The sequence below is a fragment of the Ambystoma mexicanum genome, chromosome 8 (genome assembly GCF_040938575.1).
Source record: "Ambystoma mexicanum isolate Mex_15411 chromosome 8, UKY_AmexF1_1, whole genome shotgun sequence".
NCBI classification, from domain to species: Eukaryota; Metazoa; Chordata; class Amphibia; order Caudata; family Ambystomatidae; genus Ambystoma; species Ambystoma mexicanum.
In genome coordinates, this window is record NC_090929.1 from 1,107,819,812 (window position 1) to 1,107,843,720 (window position 23,909).

Consider the following 23,909-nt stretch of genomic DNA (forward strand, 5'->3'; position numbering starts at 1 on the left):
AGGTATTTAATGACTGAAGAGAGGTTATTGGTTCCTGCTATACTATATATTTAGAGGAAACACATTCTTTTATAATGAATACATCTAAAAGCGGGTTCTTTATTTAGTCAGTGCATTATACATGAGAATAATGAGTTTATTTTTTTGCTATGGTCTAGTAGTTGTCACTTTTGTTAGTTAATAAAAAAAAAAGCTTTGTGATATTGTCTTTATTTTGTAGTGTTGGCGGTGCATTTCTAGTATTTACCCATGGAGGCCCTACTGTCTAGATCAGAGGTCTTCAAATTGTGGGGCGCGCCCCCCCAGGGGGGCGCAGCCGCATCCCAGGGGGACACCAGAGCCCAGCATGAAATGTAAAAAAAAATATATATATATTATTTTTTTTAATTTATTTTGTTTTTTTTTTTAGATTGGAGGAAATGGGAAGGGGCAGCTCACATGGTCAGACTGGGCCATAAAACGGTCTTAGGCACCAATGAAAAAATGGCCAGCAGTTGCAAATGGATATTCAGTGTTTAGTCAGACTGTTTGAGTAGTACCCAAGGGGTTATTTTTTGTTCAAATGTAAACAAATGGTGATATTTAAAGAGTATTCATTCAGCAACAATGGTCAAACTGGCCCACATTGGCCAAAAAAGTGGCCCATTTTTACTGGCCTACACTAGCATTTTGCATTTTTGGTACGGTCAGCTCCCTATTGCCCTAAAGCCAGGCCAAGCCTGCCGGCTCATCCATAATGGGTGAGGGGGTGTCCACCCACTGGACACCTCACCCTTCATGGAGGAGCCAGCCCAGTGAAACACTGAGCACTCTCTCAGCTGCTTTTTCCAGCTGAGGGAGTGCTACTGGGCTGGCTAAACTGTCAAAGGGAAACTCTGTTTGCCTTTTGACAGTTTATTTCCCCAGCTGCACATGATCACTGACCCATGCAACGCTGGGGGTGTTTTGATTCGCCAGCCTTACACAGCTCATTGGAAATGGTGGCTGGGGCACTGCATGTATGTTTGTGCGAGGGGGTGCTCCTGCGCCTCCTCGCACATACGGGCAGAGCAACCTGTTTATGGCGATTTATTTTTTATTTAAATGTGTATGGATGTGTGTATGCTTGTGTTATGGGACTGTGGTGGGAGCAGGATGGGCGGCAGCACTGGGATAGTGATGGGAGTAGGGTGGGGAGAGCCCAGGGTCTGTACTGGGAGTAGGGTGCGGTGACGGCACGCAAAAGTTCATAGCGATTTCTACATACTGTCCATCTGGCACTTTTGGGGGGGAGAGGGCCGGCCTGCCCAAACTTTGCTCAGGGGGGCCCAGGCCAAAAAAGTTTGAAGACCACTGGTCTAGATACTACCCTAGTCTGTGTGGCGTTTCGAAGAGTGCCTGCATTTCTCTTTACTGCCCCTAAGTGGGAGTATTGTCTAATTAAAATGGTGAGGGCAGATTTACTTGTATTTGTAATTTCCTAACTTCAAATAAGGTAGTTTGAAGATTAACAATTTGGTGGTTCATACCCGTCTCCTCCAGATTATGAGTGCACTAATAATCAATGTCACTATTGTTACCCGCTTTTGGTACTCGATTTCTCGACCTTTTTAATGAGCAGGAAGGACTGAGTCGGCCCATGGGTGCTGGCATCTGCCTACTCACAGGGGGCGCAGGCTGCAGTAGAGCAAACCTCCATGCTATCTGACCATGCGTGAATCTACTCAATGTGTACTGTGAACAGTAAACAATTACAATTGCGAAATGCACCGAGTTCTTAAACTTGTATTACTATATCAGGTGCCATACAGTGCGTGCGTGCAAACATCCTGGCCGTCTATGCGATTGTGTATTGATGTTTCAACTTTGCGGAACATGTTTTCAAAATCGTAGATTAAATTAATGTGTAGTTAACCTACAACTAAAAGTGGGAACTGCCATGTATTTCTGAGGCAGTGGCATTATTCGTTTTTGAAAATGTTTTAAATCTCAACTCAATGCGATTCCTGGTGTAAATTGAAATTTTAAACCTATAGTTAATTTGTTGATTTACATGGTTGCAATTTTTTTCCAAGTGCAGTTATGACACTTATTAAGTTGGTGAGAATTTAGGGGACAGGTAAAGGGCATGATACTGGCTGTTGTAGGACAGATACTTGGGTGCAGCTGATGCTGTGTGGCACGGGGTTGATAACCTGGTCGGGCTACCCCAGCCTTTCATCTGCTCGAGGTCCATAAATTGAGTATGACTCATTGATAGAAAAATTGACACCAATTGTTTCAAAACTTAGAAGCTGGATGAATCCCAAATAAAGCGCTATATAAATTACCCTTTGGCAGAAATGAATAGCTGGCAGACCGAAAGTATTGGAAAGTGACATGCTATACTTGGCACTGATGTCATCGTGATGTCCATGTCAAACAGGCATTGGCAATGCCACACTTTTTGGTGTTTGCAGGTGTTTAGTGCGTTTTCTATAGGTAAGAATGCAGTAAATACCTGGACTGTACTTTCCCAGTATTTGCAAACATGTCTGCAAGTTAGTGTTTGCAGACAACAAGCTTTTGTAATAGAACTGCTTCATTCTGGTGTACACACGTCTTATGCCATGTCTATTGCTATAGTTAAATGTCAGCAAGATGTTAACTCAGACATGTTTGGATCTTTTAGGGTAAGCATGGGGATTTTATGGGTGATCTAGGATGGACGGGTGTGGGTGAGCTAAGGTAAATGGGGTAAGCTAAGGTGGATGGGATGAGCTAAGGTGAGAGTTAGTAGGGGGCGTGAATATGGCAGAAATGGATGCGTTCGGATGAGTGGGTGTAGGCAGCGGTGAGCTAGCTGAGTTGGTGAGGATTGGCAGGGGTGACTTAGGAGTGGTGTAGGGTGGGTAATGTGGGCAGGGGGAGGTAGGGCAAGTGGCAGTTAGTCTGGTGGGTAGAGTGGGGTAGGATGGGTGAGGGTTGGGTGGAGTAGGGTGCAGTGTGGTTGGTGGGTGCTTGGAGGGAAATGGTATAGAGGTGTGAGGTGTGGTGGGGGGGTACCGAGGAGCATGGTGAAAGGTTTAGAGTGAGTTGTGTGAGTAGAATGCAGTGGGAATAAAGAGGTGAAAAGGACGAGTGGGGCTACATATGGGTAGGGTTGGGATGGGGCAAAGTGGGGTGGGGCGGAGAATGAGTTTAGATTGTGGGCAATAGGGTTAGGCTACAGCTGGCAAGGTGTATAATGGAGGTGCTTATTCGAGTGGGCGAGTTGCAGGGGGTAGAGTGGTGTGATAGAATTGTGTGGTGAAGTGTTGTGTGTTGTGGTGGCGGTGTGGTTGGTGATGAGGTGTGGTGGCATGGACACGTGGTGGTGTGAAGTAGAGATGTGGTGGAGTACAGTGGTGGTGTGGAGGTGTAGAATTATGGAGGAGTGGAGGGGTGAAGTGGTGGTCTGGAAAGTTGGTGTGGTGTTTGAGATTTTGGGGGTATGCAGGTGTGGACATGCGAGTGGTGTGCAGTGTTGGTATGCTGGGGTTGAGTTGTGGTGGAATGGTAGCATGGTGTGATGGAGTGGTGTGGAGTGATGGTGTAGAGTGGTGCCGTGGAGGTGTATCAGTGTGGGGAGGTTGGGGCATGGTGTGTAGGGTTGTTGGTGTGTGATGCTGTAGTGGTGGTGTTGTGTCATGGAGTGATGCAGTGGTGTGTAGTTCGATGAAGTGGTGTGAAGTGGTGTGGAGTGGTGATATGGACCTGACAGGTGTGGTGTGGTGGTGATGTGGTGTACAATGGTGTTGTAGATGGGTGTGGTGTCATTGAATGGTGTGTAGGTTGGGGGTGTGGAGTGGTGATATGGACCTGACAGGTTTGGGATGTAGTGGCAGTGTGATGTTGGGTGATGTGTAGAGTGGTAGTGTAGAGTGGTGGGTGGAGTGGTTGGGGTGTGGGGTGGAGGTGGTTGCATCGAGTGGTGTGTGACATGTTTGTGTGGAAGAGGAGTGGTGAAGGTTGGCTCTAGAGTGTAGGGGGAGTTAGGGGGTTGTGCTGGTGTAGAGTGCTGATGTGTAGTGGAGGTTTGAAGTGGTGTGGAGTTGTGATGTATAGTGGTGGGGTGGTGTTGAGTAGTGTTGTAGAATGGTGGCATGGAGTGGTAGCGTGGACTGGTAGTGCATGGTGATGTGAAGTGGTGAATGGTTGTTGGGGTTGTGGAAATGTATGGGGTCGCGAGTTTGTAAAGGAGTGGTGGTGTAGGGGGTGCAATGCTGTGGAGTAGTGGTGTGGTAACGTGAAATGGTAACATGAAGTGGTGGTATAGAGTTGTAGGGTGATGGGTGCCCTCTGGTGGGATGAGGTAAAATAGCTGAGGTTGAAAGCCAAAAAATGCAAAAAGCAGAGTGGGCCATGTGCACAGGACCATTCCGCAATAATATGTACCAAGAGGGAAGAGGGGTTCACATGTATGCAACCGGAGAACAAATCGCCGGGATAAACTACAACAAGCACAGGAGTCAAGTCGGGGGATAGATCAGGTCAAGGAAAGTAGAATTTCATCAATCTTTAATAGACACACATTCAATTATATCATACATAGTGCTGAAATTACAATAAAAGCAGCATAAAAACATACCATCAATACTCCACATTTCCTATTAAAGTGCATATTAGCTTGATAGTATTCCTAACATATTGGAATAAATACACTGGGAAAATTATAATGGTAGTTTGAATTAACTAGAAAAAACAAAAAGGAAAAAATATTCAAAAAGAAAAAACCAAAAAGAAAAAGAAAAAACAGAAAAACAAGGGCACTCATCCAGGCAAGACTGAACACTCAGTATCTCCTGCGAGGTAAAAAAGTTTTCCCCTATTCAATCCAATAAATTGTTATGGGAAACAGACAAGTATAGTCGCGTCGTAGCTTAATAGAACAGAAGCAATACTTGTCTCCAATCTGACCATGATAGTCAATTTAGTAATACAATTTAAACATTTCATTTCTTCACATATCTCAAGGCACAAAGCACTTGGTTACAGGCAATATGGAAATAGTTTTAAAATTCTTCCATGCAGACATTTATCTTCATGTAGATCTTCCGTAATTCACAACGATGAGATACTTCTCCATCTTAGTGATACTCAAAACATTCACAATTTCATGCCCAAAGAATAATCTGACACCGGGAAGATTCAGAGCGGACTCCAAGTCTTTAACTTTGCATAAAAGGATGGCTTTGTTGGGGTCCACATGCTGCAAAACTCCCTGAAAGGAGCCAAGTTCTAGGGTGACTTTTATCTTTTGTCCAAGGATACGACTCAGGGAGTGCGGATCCATAAGTAAAGCTCAACAGATTGGTGAAGCGCTGGAATATATTTCGGTTTCCCCACTGTAGCCGGACACAACTGCAGTTAAGCAGGTCCGGTTTTAGTGACCTACCGAGAAGACCCACCCAGGGCCTGAGTCGTATCAAAGTTAAAGACTTGGAGTCCGGTCTGAATCTTCCCACTGCTGTTGACAATGAAACCTGGGGATTTTCCAGAGTTTGCCATCTGCAGAGTGAATCCTTCCAGCTGCACATAGTCAAGAAATGTTTGGATGTGCTGATGTTTGGCAGTGGGACCAGTGAGGACAAATGTGGTCTTGGTGGGGCTAAGCTTAAGGTAGGCATTCAATATCCAGCTTTGGGTGTTGGCCAGTCACTTAAAGAGGTGGGTGATGTCCAGGGGCCTTTGACCTTGAGGTACAGCTGGGTGCCATCTGCATATTGATGAATTGCTCTGCCAGGCTCTTTTAGGGAAAATCCCAGCGGTTCCATATAGAGGTTGAAGATGAGTGGGTATAGGATGAAAACTTGGGGAGACCCCACATGTGACTGGGAGTCGTTTGGATCTGAGTAGACCCATCTGTACAGCTTGATATCTGCCGGATAGGCAGGAAACAATGTTCATGCAGCCGAGAGATATAAGAGGACTAGTAGATTTGAGTCACCTTTGTTGATGAATTGCAATGCGTCGTCCACCGCTGAGATGGTGGCGGTCTTGGTTCTGCAGTTCGGGTGGAAATCAGACCGGTAGTCATGGAGAAGGCGGAGTTGTTCGATTTTGGGAATGCAACAACTCTTTCTATGACTTTCCCAGTGAGCGGGAAGGAATGTGACAAAAGAAGTTAGGTATTCTGTTAAGGTTCCTGAATGAATGTGTCACTTTTACATATTTTTGCGAATGAAAGAATCTGCAAAATGTGTTTGGGAGGATGACAACCTGTTAAGTCCTTATATAATACATCTTGCTTCAACCATCCCATGGCCATAATGTAGTATATGTTTGGAAACAATTATACACATCATCTCAGGGAGACCTGGAGTGTGCCTGCGCACTTACAGGTGAGGAGCATGGGCCGGAGAGGGAAGGTGGCCAGGACAGAGATCCTTGAGTCTGAACCCCCAGAAGTGAGGGGGGATAGAGTTAAAGAAACATAGGGAGTCCACCTTCTTCTGGGGGCTTTAGGAACACCGCATCCGCGGCACCATCAGTGCATGAGAACGGAGACAAAGACAAGGTGCTGCGGGTAATGAGATGACTACCTAGCTGAGAAATCTATACCAAGTATCTTGGGCTGCACTTTGTCACCAGTCCCCCTTATTTAATTAGTGGGACAGGTTTCAAATGCTAATGGGGGTCTACAAACATCTACTTACTTACAGGCACAGGTCGGAGTGAGGTGAATTTCTGCAAGCCAAACCCCCCTGCTTTTGGTACATGAGGGCCCAAAGAAAGTGTGGATGGTCGGGCATTGGGCAGACAGTGAGGATCACAAATACAAAGGTGTGAGTGAGCCCTTTCCTTCTCCCTGATCAGAGCAGGCACGCTCAGCGAGGAGCTTAACAACATGCTTTGAATTTCCGGTCAAATAAGACACATCTTAAAATCCTAATAAGGGAGACAGCAGGTTCACCTCTGCCACCCTGGAGGGGGAAAAAACAGCTCATCAAAAACGTGTACAAAATGTAGAGAAGAAATCCACTGCTTTTTAGAACCCTGGCAAAAATAAAGCAAAATCTGCACGAATATGGCCATGCAAGCAAAGAAAAGTCCTGTCTCACCAAGGCTGACTTCATGCAGGTTTAGGCATATGGAGAGTGGAAAGGAATGATTATATTATGCCAGACATGTCAAAATATGGAATGGTAATAGAACGTAAATACAAGTGGTCAGAAACGATGTGGAGAACTTAGGCAACAGAGACAATGTGACAAACTCACAGTGGAAAGGGTAGATGGCCTTATAAAATACTGATTAATCGTAGTAGAATTACTACAGACGCCAATATATTATCAATGGCACGAGGCAGGTATTATGCACGTTGCTTGTTTATATATGCAGCAGAAAGAAAACCACTAGAACTCCCACAACCCCCACAGCTCATTTGCCTCCTTTGTGAAGGTTCAGCAATATGGGCCATAGTGTCCAGTTTATCTTCCCTCTGTGTGAGCAACCAGTCCTCTTTTCTGTCCTGTGATCATTCTATTCTAGCTTTCCTCAACTTGCAATAAAGGTCAGACAACAAGTAATCCAACGAGCAGGCCTGCAAAACAGTTCTTCCTAAAAAAAAGGTTGTTCCTGTTAACCCACATCTCTGAAAGAAGGATACCTAGAGAAGCCATGAAAGAAAGGGATGGGATGAATACTCCCTTCTGACCATTAACACACACTCGCCTTTCCATCGCCATTTTACTAAGATTAATCAGCATTCTATGGCATGGCCCTCAGTATGCACCTTTTGAAGGTGAGAAATCACCATAGGTGAATCATGCAAAACTTACAATAAAACATTTACAAGAAATAGAGGCATTAGACCAGCCAGCTGATTTTAGAGTATCCCCTCGCCCAACGCTCAAAATGTTCACTTGTCAATAGCCACCTGCGACTGATAATTGAACCTTGGTAAGTAAGAAATGGCGTGATGTGTGCATGCGGGGGGCAAGTGATTTGTTTAAACCTGGCTAGTAGCTTGCAACTGAAATGTTTACCCATGTGCCTAACATGGGGCAGCCCAGAACGCTTGAGAAGCCTGATCACCCCAAATGGGCCCCAAAAGTGGAAACTGAATAAGCAACACGAGGACAGACCGCTTCAGTCTAGACTAGGGAATAAGACAGGGATGTTGTCTAGACTAGGGAATAAGACAGGGATGTTGCCTCAGCCCAGTGCTGAGCTGTATTGTAAGCCAATGCATTCCCCATTCACAAGAGCAGCTTGGCAATCGCCACAGGCAAACCACCAGAACCCACATCAGCCTGTCTAGTCCTGACAGATGCTTAAATTAGCTGCCTACATTTCGGAGATGACCTTATCATTCTCTTCCTAAGAGAAGAAGGCCTGCCTCAAAGCCAGGGAATACCTGAAAGCTAATGAAACCTATGGCGCTATGTGAAACAACTAATTGCATATCTGCACCTAATAAACCACTAATACAATGAATATTGCCTGAACATAAACAAAGCACAGACCGAAGTGATAGTCGTACAGCAAAAGAACAAACTGATGCTATTTGCGATACGTGGTGAGGTAATTGAGCACATATCCAAATACATCTGCTTGGGCATCGTATTTAACTCCTCTGGAAACTTCTGGCGAACCATGAGGTACCTACAAGAAAAGGTGAGGCAAGTATTCTATGCCATAAATACCAGACTCCAAACATGAATCCCTCTGGCGAACCTCTGTATGAAGTCCCTTCCCTGGGTGTTCAAACCTGTTTTCCAACACAGCAATGAAGCCCCATCTACACCTAATGAGAACCAAAGGGATGCATCTACTGTTCTGCAGACAAGTGTTCGAGGTCCACAGAAGTACCTCCAACAATGCATGTCAAGCAGAATTGAGACAGCACCCACTGCCGCTGGTTTTTGCAAAATGGGCTGAAACTTTCAGATTCACCCGACCCGAGGAGAAGGAACAGCAAATCTTTCCTGACCAAAGTTCTTCAAACCCAACGCAAAGTGGCATCAAACCACCAAGCACAAAACCAAATCTTCCCATGACACTATCCGAGGCCAGAGAGACAAAATACACTTGGAAACACAATGCTTACACTTTACCCTGGGGGCAAAATAGATATACAACCACTGAGAAACTCGGATACAAACACAAAGTAAACGAAGATGACAGACCAGAGCTAATTCTAACAGAGTATCTGGTCACAGCGAACTATCCCGTGGACGAGTAGATATTGGCTAACTTCAGGATCACTCAAAACTGACTAGAAATAGGAAGGCACAGACTGATCTAGAACGTGGAGCAAGGCAGGATCGGTCAGCAACGTTCGCTTGGGCCTGTGGAAAATAAGAATCACTTTCATTTAGGATGCAGCAACAAGGAAACTCTTCAATGAGTCATTCCCCCTGAAGATCAGTGACTTTTCTAAACTCAAAGATGAACATTTGTGAATAGGCGTGTTATAATTGCCATATCATATCATATGATCAGAATCCTGCTGGGGGAAAACTCAAGTTCATCAATTCACCAAAATGCTAGATCTAGCAGAAATTATGTCACACACCTCATGACATCAGAGGAAGTTGCATCACATTACCTTCATCCCTGATGAAATCCGCAGGAGGTGACATCAGTCTTTCACATTGTTGACATTCAAGGAAATGACCTTCTGGATGTAAAAGAAAGTGAAATAAGATTGGCTAGTTATCAAGCATATTTTAACGAGGGCGCTACCTTGACATGACATGGGTGGTGTCAGAATATGTCAGCGAGGTATCCAAGAGACCAGTGTTGGCCAGGGGCACAGACCTCATATACCGGTATAGCCACATATGGCCAGTCAATGTTATCTTATGAGGTTATAGCCTCAAAGGCCAGGTACAATTTCTAAGATGGAGACGGACGTATCCAGGGGCTGCCACTTGTCAGTCTCAAATGCCCCATGACAGTATTTGTTTGCCAGTTAATTTCTCAAGATCACCATATGCAGGGAATAGCCTCGCCTGTCCAGGTCATGCCATCATATGCAAAGTGCCTCCCCCAATGCCTCATTAATGCCATTTAATGCCAATCAATGCCTCATGCATGTTGAATAATATATTAAAGGCACCACACAACGGCACCATGTGCTTCATTAATATGCCAGGTGCATCCTCAAATTCCCAGTAATGCCATGCCAAGTGTGGCTAATGTCCCATAATCCCGGTGAAGTCATCGCGTACATGTACTACATTGCATGACCACATGCTACCCCTCTGCCTTACCCCATTCCTCCTCCCCACCAGCATCATGCGTCTGGATTAGAACCTTTCAAAGTCATACCTTCAAATTCACCCATGCCTTCATGCGTGCTCCAGGTCTTCTGCAGGCATATCTTCCCTCAGCTCGCAGCGAGTTGGGACATACTGCATATGTGAAGTTGGGGTAATGGGCGGGAGAAGAGTTCCCAACACGTGTCCCCTTTTACGAAACGCCTAGGGGATGGCAAAGAGGTGGGAACTGCAGAAACTAAAACGGCGTGGCGATGTTTGCACTTTTCATGGCCCTGGTATGTTGGAGAGGATGCCACTCCACATCTACGTCACCTAAAAAGAAAAACTGGACCTGCTTTTCTTGCCTGTGTGCTACAAAAACAAGCATGCCTGGACAGCATTGCATTCGCAGTCAAACTTATTCTTGCTGCACTTAGAACGGGGGTTTGCAACTTGCATCTTTCCGGATGTTTTGAAATACAACACCCATGATCCTTCATCATTGGCCTAGCTGACTGGATCTGATGGGAGTGTAGTTTAAAACCTCTAGAGAACCAAAGGTTCCTGGCTCCTGACATACAAACACCAGCAAGCAGTATGAAGCACGAATAACTCTTTCCATTGTACCTCATTCGCAATGCCTACCGTGTATTATTGGTACCATAACACATGTATTTATTAAGCCCAGAACGATCAGGTTCCGCCGTTACTCACACCGGTTTCCCAAAGGCTGTACAGACATGGCAGAGGCCAATGCTGAACGTGCCAGGTTGTCTTGGATGAATGTTGATTACAGCAGGGATTGACCGCCACTGTAACACTACAGGCATCCCAGGGGATAAGAAGGGGCAACAGACTTACTCTGGGATGGGCTGTAGTCAGTGCTCAGCTTGTGCTGGCAACATATGTCTGCTCAGCTCATCCAGCACTTTATATTCAGTACTCCAGATATGCTTTTTGCAGATTCACAGCAATGAAAATAGACATGGCTGTGACATGATTACTGCTGCTCTGGACATGTTCTGATCATGTATCGGGAAAGCACCACTCCAAAAACAAACTGTTTGTAATGCTCTATTGCTGTGATGGTGCTACTCGTGGTGACTGCCTATGTTGGGGGTTTGTCCTGACCCCCAGCGATACCCGTAAGCCCCCAGCGTGCACAGACCACACTCACACGTTTGTGCTGCTCGGGCTTCCCGGTCGCACTGCCGCAGCCGGGAACGCCCCTTTTATTTATACAGCACGTGGCGGCGTGCAACGTCACGCCTCTGCGTGCGCGTCCCTTCAAGGGGCAGCGCCACACTCCTCCTTTTTCGGGAGGACAACAAGAAATACTTTACCAATACACGCTGCAAATCAAAACTCTAATAACACAACACTTCAACAACAGTTTCCCCACACACCCCTTTATTAACATCCACCCGGGTCCCCTTACTCAAATTTCCCCGGACTCAGGCCGATCAGACAAGTGTCCCAGCACGTAATCGCTGAGGTAAGCGGGTTTCACTCGCCCAGCCCTCTGTGGGTACCTCCCGCTTACCTACGGCACGGGTAGTCCATCCGCAGGCATTCCCTGGACAGGGGACTCAGGTGGGCCGGAGGGGCCTCCTCCGTCGTCGGGCACCTCCAGTAAGTCTGGTTCCGGTGGGGGGGGGGTCAGTTCTCGGGTCTCCTAGCATAATGAAGTAGCTCACATTCCGGGTGATGGCAGACCTTCCGTCAGAGGCAGTCACCATGGACCCCTTGATGGCCACAACGTCCAGCGGCTCCGGCTCGTATGGAAAGGAGAGCTTTCCATGGGGGTGTCTGTTGCGGATGAGGACCTCGTCACCTGGCTCCAGCCGCTGTGGGCAGAGCCCCCTTCTCATGTTTTCCTGCTCAATCCTCAATCGCCGGTCCACCTCTAACTGTTGGCTGTCAATCACCCCTGGCTCCTTCTCCCCGACCTCGGGCAGCAAACCTCGCGGGCAGCGCTTGAATAGAGCCTCGGCCGGGGCCACCCCCATGGACGCATGTGGGGTGGTACGGTACACCCGCAGAAACTGATAGAGCTCTCTGGAGGGACTGTCCCTGGCCCTGGGCAATCCTGAAGGTCTTGTTCAGTGTCCTCATTAGCCTTTCGGCTTCTCCATTTGCCCTGGGCCACAAAGGGGTTATCTTCCGGTGCTGTACCCCGCAGCTCTCCATCAGTTCCGAGAACCGTTCGCTCTGGAATGGCGCCCTGTTGTCAGAGCACAACATGTGGGGGAACCCATGGGCCGCAAACACCTTCTCCACGGCCACCACCACGTGTTCGAAGGCCACAGACTCCACGAACTCCACCTCCGGATACCTCAAGTATTCATCGACGATCACTAAGAAGGGGGTGCCCATGGTTGTTGATCCGAAGACCGCATGGACCACTTCCCAGGGTCGTGTCCCTCGAGGCATTGCCTCGATGGCAGGTTCTCGCTGCAGGGGAGATGCGGCCTGACACCAGACAGAGGCCGCCACAAAGTCGTCCACCTTCCGCTCTAGTTCAGGGAACCAAACCTTCAGCCGTAGCCTGGTCTTGGTCTTTGCAGTGCCCTGTTGTCCATGGTGGGCAAGGGTGATCACGTCCTTCACCTTGGACTGGGGGACCACTATCCGGTCACCTATGAGCAGCAGGCCGGACGCTGAGAATGATGGTTCTTCCCTGACCTTCCACAGCTGCTCCAGTCCCGTCCTCGCCTCCTGAGTACGCCCCGCCAGGGATTCCAACACCGACTTCCATGAGCCCTGCTGCATGGAGTGTCTCAGGATTTGGAAGCACTCATCTCCGGCTGCAGCTGCCTCAAGCTCCCCCAGAGGCATTGCGTTGGGCATGGCCGCCGCCTCCACCACCATTCGGACGTGATCATCGGCCTCCTCAGCACATGTCATATTCTACTCCCCCCATGTGCTCCCCGGTGCCTGGAGAGGTAGTCTGCTGTGTTGTTCGTCGTCCTGGGGAGGCTGCTGAACTGCTGGCAGCCCACCGTCTTGCTCACCAGCTCCACTCATGGGCTTGAGCGCAAAGGCACCCCCAGCATGAAACCTGGGGGCCGCAACTCAACTCCCACCACCACAGCACAGTTCTGATGCACACCCAGGCAAAATGAAATGTCAAACCTGGGGGAGAAGATGATGATGGCAAAATGTCCTCCTCCCCAGACTGCCTCATGCGCAGACACAGCAGCTGGACATGATGAAGAACAGGAAGAAGAGAAAAATGGAAGGTCCACAGCTGCAGCAGTCTTCACTGATGATGAAGAGGATGAGGAAGACGAACTCTCCAGTCTGATGATAAAGGGGATGAAGAAGTAGTCAAAACCCCAGCTGCAGCAGCACCTTGAGGGCACAGATGTCCCAAAAATTGAGTAAAGAAAGAGATTTGGAGATTTGGGCTATGCAGGCCCAGCCATTGTAGCCCTCCTCCTTGCTTGCACTCGACGTAGGAGACCCAAGATTGGAAAAAAAAATAAAAAATCGGGCATGGGCATGCAGGTATAACTGCCTGCTAGCAGTGTGTCCAAAAATTAGGCCTGGATCCAACTCACCGCCCAAACCAGAGCTCAGTGAAGTTCCATGGCCTGAAATTCAAAATGGCCGCCAGCCACGTGGGTGATGCACGGCTTACGGCACGAAACTAAATGCCATCAAGATTCCGCTTCAGGGAAAAAAATTGAAGATTTCGTCACCGCCGGGCCCAGGCATCATCCCCCACTCGTCACTGTTGGGGGTTTGTCCTGACCACCAGCGATACCCGTAAGCCCCCAGCACGCACAGACCACACTCACACTTCTGTGGTGCTCGGGCTTCCTGGTCGCACTGCCACGGCCGGGAATGCCCCTTTTATTTATACTGCATGCAACGTTACGCCGCCGCGTGCGTATTCCTTCAAGGGGCAGCGCCACAGCCTACACCGCAGTCCTGTGAAAACCCAGGGGCAGCAGAATACCGAGCCATTTGCCAAATAATCTGCAGCAGCACAAGGATTCACATGCAACCCTCAAAACTCGTGCATTTCCAAAGCGTGTAAATCCATGTGTCATGCCAACAATGCATTACTGTATCGTAAAATACCTTAATATCTTGCTGATGCTGGCCTAGGAGTTGCACTGGGATGCAGAGGGGCCACAGTCGACCCCAAAATCATGCCACTGCCATCAGCTGCAGTGCCCCAAAATATCTCCTTCTTAGTTCTTCGCAGGTTCCTGCAGCGGGGCGGGTGTGAAAAGCGCATCTTAACTCAGCCCCCAAAGGAGCTCGAGACTCGGGAAATGGCCGAACAGAAAGATGAGAATTCACGGAGCAGAGTGATAACATGACGACAGTTCTCCTCCTTTGCGATACGTGAAAAGGCGGTTGTGGGCCCGTTGCTGTGATGCTCCAGTGCGAGGTACTGAAATGAAGGAGGGTGCAGGACCAAGTGGCAACTCACGACATGTAGGCTGCTAACTTTAGGGATACTCTCGTTTTGTTGAAGTTACACAAATTGTAAATATTTCATGTCACCCAATTACTTTCTGCCTGAAGCATACACTATATCACGTCAATGTGAAGTCCACATTTGTACTGCTTTGCTTACTACCATACAACCATATCCTAAATTTAGACTCAATGTAATTAAATGGCTACGAACAAATGACTGTTAGCTTACCTTCTCGGTACCTTGCACTCCTGTGTCTGCTGCATGTCTCTTACTTGCTTCCCTCTGTATGCCTCTGTAACCATCCTGGCAGCCTATTTTCAAACTGTCTTGCATGTTATATGCTTCTTTGTACTCATTATGTAACCAAGCTTAAGTTGTCTTGACCTCTACTGTGCCTGGCTACCTAATGGGTTTGGCGCGCAATACCAAATAAATAAACAAACAAACTAACCCTCCCACATTTTTCTTTGGGAAACCACATTGTTTTAATGTATGAATGCCGACAACAATTTTTGTAGCTCTTCAATGGATTCTTTTGTGTATAAAAATGTTTTCCCTTTATTTCAGGACGTGATACTCACCAAAAAACCATAGATGACGTCCTAAGCGACGAGAAGAGGCGGGCAGAGAGTCACTATGTGCAGGTATGAGAAATCGGTTTAATGCCAGTGATGACGGCATTGTTGAGTCCCATCTCCCAGTGTCCAGAGGGGCAACACAGGATGCTGGTTTAGGTTCAAACTCTGAATTAGTCCAGTTCTTGTTTCCCTCTATTCAAAACCAAGAACAGCACAGCTCGTGAGAAGCACTATTTAGGTAATATAACCAGAGGAGGGGTGGAGATGGAATAGGGAGCGTCCCTTCTCCATTTCCATGGCGGTCATCGCGTGGAACACGCAGTTACGGAAGCAGGTTAACCGGCGAGGTAAGGCTTGCAAAAGCACCAATGGGTGCGTAGAATCCTCTAACAATATGCTGCACCGGGTACTAATAACTTATTATGCTCTGTTGTCTCCAGTTGGTACTCAAGCGACCGACTTCTTATTGGGGGATTATTAGAAATTCTCACGTGACCCTTATTCTGTTTATGCACAAGTCATGTCACAAGGAGTAATAGTAAATGTCCTTAAGACTTCTAAAGAGTGGCATAAGATTTCTAGAGAGCGGCCTCTGTGATTTTCAATGAGTGCTTGTGAAGGATGCGTGAAGCGGTTCAGCAGTACCGAGATAAAGTTGAGTGGAAATGGGAATACAACTGTCTAGAGAAATCACTGAAGTACAAATGTGTAATCTTTTCTTATGCGACAACACGGCCACGTTCACTTCACCATGAAGTGATGTTCGTAAGACTCCCGAATGCAGTTACTACATGGAATCACTTTGATGAAAATGCACGGAATACGAAGCTTTGCAAACCCAATACTTTTGGCATGTGTAGGTCCAGTTGGCACAGGGATCATTGTAAGAATTCTCATTACTGTTACTTTGAGGAATCACTTGTTTAAACATGTTAGAAATAGCAAGCATTGTGAACGCTAGTTCTTTTGCATGTGTTGTTAATTGACAAAGGGAATTTGGCATACAAGGACTGCTAGGAACCACTTTGGTACACATATATAAAAAAAAAACAAGCATTGCCAAGGCCAACACTTTTGGCAGGTTTCGTTTGAAAATTAATAATCTTCCAGTGTCTCATTAATGCTTCTAATTCTCCTCCTCATCCCAGCCCTTAATTACTATGTATCATCCTCCTCCTCGTCCTTGTCCCTCATTACCACAGATCATCCTGCTCCCAAGGGTCCCTGGTTACAGCACATCATTACACTCCTCCCAGTTCCTCATTATTGTGCATCATCGTCCTCTTCTTCCAAGTCCCTCTTTACCACACATAATCATCATTATACTCATCTCAGTTACTCATTACATTGCATCTACATTCTCCCTATATCAGTGTTTCATTACCACACATCATCATCATCATCCTCCTCCTCCTCACTAGAGTACCTTATTACTGCGCACCATCCTCCTCCTCATTCCAGTGTCATTACCATGCATCGTGCAGCTGTTGAGGAAAGCCTTGATATAAAAGGTAAGAGCAATTGCCACAATACACCAACGGCCACTGCTCTTAGAAAGCTAGTCGTAGCCAAGAAATAGGGGATTTATATCATTCAAGTTAGTGACGTCATGGGACGTTTGGCCAATTGTATGAGCCGCACTATTAAGCAAGAAGATGGGAATGTTGCCCGGTATGGGTTGTTTAAAACATATAATGGAATCTCGAATAGAAAAGATTGCCATCAGACTTGGGGGGCTTAGCCCGGCAACAGTTCGAAGACAGACAATCTTAAGTGCATATGCTGTGTTTCAGTGGGTTGTGCACTGCAACTGGGAACTTAAACCTGCAAATGAGGAATTTGGATGTAGTGAGGATTGAAAATTGACGGAGACTGCAATTGGGCAAGTATCAGATGGGCATGAATAATGTGGGTCCACTTATGACTGGTTTTTATCTAACATGAAACCAAATAAATAGAAGGCTGCATCGCGCTTGATGAGATGTAGATAGTCTTTGCTTTTACCTCAGAAGAGTCTTAAAGGGATGGTTTGCCCAACATTTTTCATTTCAAAAATAGATAGGCAATATTTAAAAAAATCGATTGGCAATTTTTTTTTTCCAAGTCCCTATGTAAAATTTAGAGCAAATAAAGTTCAAAGAAAGCACATGGGGGCATCCATTTTGTGAAATGGATGCCCGCCGCTGTGCTCACTTTGGCTTTTGCGGCACTAATGAAGGAAAGGCCAGCCAGCTGTAGTAAACAAAAGCTACCACTGGGTGGCTTTTCCTTCATTGGTGCTGTACGGGACCGGAGATTACAGGCAGAAAAGCTGCAGCTGCATCTCGGTAAGTGCTATTTTTTATAAAATAAACACTAGCTGCATTTTCTTTTTCTAAGTTTTCCAGGCTGGAGGAGCCCGGAAAACTTAGAAATAAAACTGCAGCTTTAAAAATGTAGTATTTATGTTTGTGGTAGCTTTTGAAGCGACCGCAAACATAAATACAATGTTATTGTGTTTGAAAACGCTGCGGTTTTTCTTTCTAAGTTTCTCAGGCTCCTCCGGCTCAGAGGAGCCTGAGAAACTCAGAAAGAAAAACCGCAGCGTTTTCGAACACAACCACGTTGTGTTTCTGCCTGCCATGGCTATCACTTTGGGACTCCGGTGCTCCCCCAGGAGAGCACCGGAGACCCAAAGTGAAAGCCAAGGCAGGCAGAAACACAACACGGTGGTGTTTACATGCTGCAGTGTTTCTGCCTACAGCTGATTTCCCATTTGGGGTTCTCAGGCTCCCCACGGGGAGCCCTAGAGCCCCAAATGGGAAAGCAGATTTAGGCAGAAACACTACACGGTTGTTTTCTGCAATGCTAAATGCGGCAGTGTTTCTGCCTAAATCTGCTTTCCCATTTGGGGCTCTAGGGCTCCCTGTGGGGTTCCGATCGGGCTCAGAGGTGCGCATTAGCATAGTATTGGGGTGAAGGAGTGGTTTGCGAGGGTCCACTAAATATTTACAGGCCAATGTTGACTTTTACGATATGTGGTATGCATGTTGAGGGGGTGCTGGGAATAGTTACAGGGGACTCTACAAAACCCGCCGGGGCGCTGGCCTGCTTGTGGGGGTACACAGGCGGATTTTCCACAGTGCATTGGATCGCGCGCGAGGAGTGTGCAAAGGTCTGTTTCCATGGCTGATATGGCTCTCTGTGTGGGCGTGCAATGGGTGTTCCTCATGCAGCTTGCGCATGTGGGGGTTCTTCTCAGGTAATTGCATGAATGTGTGGCGCGCAGATTTCATTCTGCGCTACTGGCTGCGCATAGTCATTTTCAGGAACAATGCACCCTTTTCCATGAATCGGCCCCTTGTTCTCTTCTCACTTTGTGGTTTTTTGAACTTTTTTTCGTTTGTATTGGACCTGCTGATTAGGACACCATGGACCATCTGGAACTCCCTTTTCACAAGTGCAAGCATTAAGGCACATATATATAAGTAAATTACTATGAATATTATGAGATGCCATTATATGGCAATCTTAAACAAGAGATAAAGGAATGCTTTTATTCATTTAGTATACCTATATGAATATTTTTTTAATGGATATCGTGGTAGATGCCTACTGTCATTACCTTAGGTGTTCTAAGTGGATCTTAAACAGGCCACAAAGTAGACAGAGAAGAAAGGTAATTAGATTATGATTTGTCACTAGTATTTTTGACTAACACCAAGACAGCAATTTGGGTCTATATAAGCACGGACATATGATTAACATTAAACATAACTTTCTCTGTTTGCCTGTTGTACATTTTAGATCTAATTTTAGAGTCAATGGTTCAAAGGGGTTCTCTTGTATGTTATGGCAGTGGTGGTGGACACATGTACACAGACTTCTATAATGGTGAATCGTATGTAATAAGAAATGGAGATAAGCACTGGTTTGGGTTGTAGAGGAGCAGCTGAATGCCTCTGCAGGATGTCCCGCCCCCATTCTTCCTATATGTTGCAAGCCGGAAATCGCGCCATGCATGACACCAGTGATGGTGCCTATTCCACGAGGAGTCTTTGAGAAAAGATATCCATTGAGAAGACCCTATATGAAGTATCCATGTAGAGATGGCAATCTCTTGGAGGAGATCTGCAAAGGAATGTGAAGATGAGAGAAAGAGAGGCTGGTGACGTCACAAGAAATGAGCGTGACGCACTGAGAAGAGTGGTCAAAGAAGAGAATATATAGACCTTATAGAATCTAATGACGAAGTAAAGGAGTCGAGTGACTTTCATATGCTAAGTGAAGATTGCACGTGTGAAAAACACTGCAGAAAATGCAAGCCATTTTATAACTGTACAGACGCAGCAACACAAGTAGACTAATCTTAAAGTCTAGCTATACATAGTGAATACACTGCATGCTGTGCCGCCATTATATAGAATCTGGACGTCGGTGTCGCATATTTAGTAAGCTCAGACCCGTGAAGAAAGGAGGATCGGAAAGCTGTGTCGCACCAAGAAAACAGCTGAGGATCGAGGAAAGGCCTGGAATAGCTGTCTGGCCTGGTGTCAAAGGATGGAGCAGCCAAGAACTGGTTATCTATCCTTGAAGAACAGTGAACGTGAGAAGCTGAATCATCCCTTGTTAAGGTGCAAAGAAAGAACACCATGAGTGCCAAGTTTATTAATTCAAGACAATTAAATGCTGCAAAACGGGCAGAAAAACGGTCTCCTGTCACGTGAGCCAAGGATGGAAATGGGTATGCAGACCTGAACTGCGATAAGAGTGTGCCTATACTCCCTTTTATTCTCAGGAGCAAAGATACTTTGCAAGGACAAGTTCAAAAACAATCTGAATGGCAGAAGGCATGAGTGATCCGAGACGTTGGGCTAATTGGGTAGGGAGACATGGTCAAGTCCACCAACTGACACCTGGGGTACCAGCTTACGTGCTGCTAGTGAGCCAAATGTTCTAGAAGGGCACGAACGTGCCAACCCATTGTAGAAGGCCATATAATGAAGGGCCTTATAGTTTGAGAGCCAATGAACTGCCGTGTATTTGATAACTGTAACGCTCACCTGATTCTCGCAGAGGCGCCGGTCTTGACTGGGCGACTACCGTATCTTCAAAGGTGATGTGCAGCACCCGGTTGGCTCTTTGGGCTGGACCTCTGTGCCCTGTATGCCTGACGTGCAGAGTAAGATGTCTGCAGATAGAAAATACGGGGTTAATGAACTGGGGTTATTGGGGTGTCCCTATCTCTTTCCTCTTCTTCTCTCCTGTAGACCCCCACAGGTTAACGCTCTCACCTTAGGTAAGTGAATGCCGAGCTCTCCATCTGCCTCGGGGCAGGGTGCTGTAACCAGTTTCTTCACTGGATAGGTAGCGCAGGCCTCTTGACTTCAGAGGACTGCTGTCCGTCGTTTACTGCACGAACGGTAAGTTTCGAGTAACTCAAATGTCTTTAAAGTCTTTAATAATGATGTCTCTTGTTTTGCAGGGTTCCGGCGATGGCGGATGACGGGCTGAAGTGAGTTGAAGATGGAGCCCGTGTGATGAATAGAAGCGCCTGGAAGCACGTAAGTAAGCGCTTGTTGCCAGCTTCACGAAGCGCTCTAACTGTCTTTTTATTTTGCAGTACAAGTTCGGAGCGGCTGCAGGGTGCCGGGATACCCACTGGGTTAGATGTGGAAAGGAGTAATGGCACGTGAGTATTAAAGTTCCCCAATGTCTTTAAACGCACCTTGTTTTGTCTTTCAGATGCGAGATGCAGCGCCGACGGCCTCCAGAGCGTGCGAAGAGTTGGTAAGCTTTTGTCTTTCAGATGCCGGAATGCAGTGTGAAGACCTCCGGAGTGCACGAAGAGTAGGTAAGCCTTTGCCTTTCAGATGCCGGAATGCTAACCTGTTCTTTCTTGTCTTTATAGCTGTTGCTGAAGACTGGATTCAGGATGGTAAGCCTTTTTCCTTAGGCCCAGGACCGGATGCAGAAGACACGATGAGCGTTCTGCTGCAGAGGGTGCAGAATAACGCAAAGCAAGATTCATCCACCGGGTGTGGTTTAAATAGCCTCCTGTAGTGCTTAGTTGTCTCCTTCCACAGCCACGCCTAAGTAAGAAAAGAGTTCCTGGTAAAAAAAGAGTTCCTGCCTTCCAGAAGAGTTCCAGTGTTCTGAATCTAGGGAGTGGCTCCAGCCCCACCCAACAGGAAAAGTAGTTCCAAACAGAAGAGGATCAGAGGCTCAACTGGCAGGCAAGTAAGCAGCATGGTCTGCTGCAGGTAAGTCCACCCAAGCATTATGAGCCCGGTGCTTCCAGCGCTGGGACTGAGCATATTTATGAGCCTGGTGCCACTGGCGCCAGGACTGGGTCCAAAAGGTCCCAATTGGGACTGGTTGGCACTCGGAACCTGGGTTATGGATCTGCTTCCAAGGGAGTTGGGAAAACCCTGACCTTTTGGAAGCAGAGATCATGACAGTACCCCCCCCCCTCAAGGCCCCTCCCAAACCGGGCTTCTCCAGGGGTTTTGGCTTGTCAGGAAATGTTCGGTGAAATCTTTTGATTAGGCGAGGAGCGTGGACATATTCAGCAGGTTCCCAGGATCTCTCTTGGGGGCCGTAGCCTTTCCAGTCAATTAGGTAGAATAGTTTAGATTTGGAGATCTTGGAGTCCAGAATGCTTTTGACTTCAAACTCGAGTTCTCCATCAACTAGGATAGGTTTTGGAGATTTGGTTAGTCGGGTTTGAGGTTGCACGGGTTTTAATAGAGGGACGTGGAAGACCGGATGTATCTTCATGTGCGGGGGCAAGTCCAACTTGACCGCTACTGGGTTTACTATGGTAGTGATGGAATAGGGACCAAGGTATCTTGGGTTGAATGTGTGTGGCCCTTTTAGAGATAGATATTTGGTGGATAACCAGACTTGATCCCCTACTTGATAGTGAGGGGCTTCCTTCCGATGTTGATCTGCTCCTTTCTTGTATTGTTCTTTAGCCCTTTGAAGGTGAGAAACAGCTTCCTTAAAGGCTTGGGTGATTGTAGAATGCAGGTAGTCTACTGCTGGTGTTTCAAGATCTTGGAGGGGATCCAACTCTGAGGTTCGAGGGTGACTGCCGTACAAAAGAAAAAACGGGGTTTTCCCAGTTCCCAAATGGACAGAGTTATTGTAGGCATACTCGGCTATCCAAAGGATATCTTTCCAAGTTTTTTCAGTTTGTTGCAGCATGCAGCGTAAATACTGTTCCAGAGTTTGATTGGTCCTCTCGGTTTGTCCGTCGGTCTGAGGGTGGTGACTGGTCGATAGTCTCACATCAATTTGCGCCGACCGACAGCAACTTCGCCAAAAATGAGAAATAAATTGACTACCTCGATCCAAAATTAGAACCGAAGGAAAACCGTGCAGTCGGACGATGTTTTCGAGAAATTCTCGGGCCAGAGTTGCTGCTGTTGGCAAGCCTTTGAGCGGAATGAAATGCGCCATCTTGGAGAATAAGTCCACGATTACTAGAATCGTATTGTATCCGGAGCATGGAGGTAGATCGGTGATGAAGTCCATAGAAAGCGTATGCCAAGGGCGAGGTGGGATGTCAATAGGGCGTAAGAGGCCTGCTGGTCTTTCCTTTTGACTCTTGTTTTGGGCGCATACTCCACAGGACATTATAAAGTCTGATATCTTTTTTCCAAGACGGCCACCAGAAGTAGCGCTTGATCTTTTCTGAGGTCTTGGCTATACCGGGATGACCTTCCATTAAAGAGTCGTGATAACAAGAGATTACTTTTTTCTGTAAATCTGTGCTGGGTAGGTATAATCGTTCTTGGAAATACAATAAGTTGTCCTTTACTGCAAAGTCCTTTCCCTGCAGATGCCAATTCTGTATGTCTGCTGGAGTTACAAGTTGCCTGGCTTTATCCTTAACTTCCTCTATGGATTCTGTGGTGATTACACCCAGAATTCTTTGTTCGGGAATGATTGGTACAGGTTTAGGGTTGATCAAGTGTTCTTCCACTCCCATCCGAGAAAGGGCATCGGCTTTACCGTTCTTGGTACCAGGTCGATAGGTAATTATGAAGTCAAACTCGGCAAAGAATAATGCCCAACGAAGTTGTCTAGAGGATTGGGCTTTTGCGGTTTTCAAATATTGCAGGTTTCGGTGATCCGTAATCACAGTAACGGTGTGTCGGGCCCCCAGCAGATAATGCCGCCAAGCCTTAAAGGCAGACTTGATAGCCAGAAGTTCCTTGTCAGTAATCGTGTAATTGACTTCAGGAGGCGAGAATTTGCGGGACCAAAATGCCACGGGATGCAACTGATTGGTTACCGGGTCCTTTTGTGATAGAACTGCCCCCATGGCAAGGCTTGAAGCATCAGTTTCCACGATATAGGGGAGTTCGGGGCGAGGGTGTTTTAAGATTGGTGCAGAGATAAATTTAGTCTTCAAATCCTGGAAAGCTTGTTCCGCCTCGGTAGACCATTCAAAACGTTTGTTTTTCTTTAACAAGGCAGTGATGGGCTGGACTATTCGAGAGAACTCGGGGATAAACCTGCGGTAAAAGTTAGCGAAGCCTAACATGCTTTGCACACCTTTTACGGAGGATGGTGATGGCCATTTGAGAACTGCATCGACCTTCTTTGAATCCATACGCACTCCGCCAGGTGATAATATGAATCCCAAGAATTCAACTTCAGTCACGTTGAAAACACATTTTTCCAACTTAGCGAAAA

At 46.7% G+C, this 23,909-nt stretch overlaps 1 protein-coding gene across 2 annotated transcripts in view; it reads left to right on the top strand.

The window, feature by feature from the left end:
• Positions 1-23,909, top strand: part of LOC138472788 (protein-arginine deiminase type-1-like) — a 432,575-nt gene that overhangs the window by 325,129 nt on the left and 83,537 nt on the right. For both annotated transcript variants that reach the window (XM_069611134.1, XM_069611135.1), the window contains exon 14: positions 15,214-15,290. In XM_069611134.1, the coding sequence (XP_069467235.1) occupies positions 15,214-15,290 (77 nt within the window). The remainder of the gene's footprint in view (positions 1-15,213; positions 15,291-23,909) is intronic.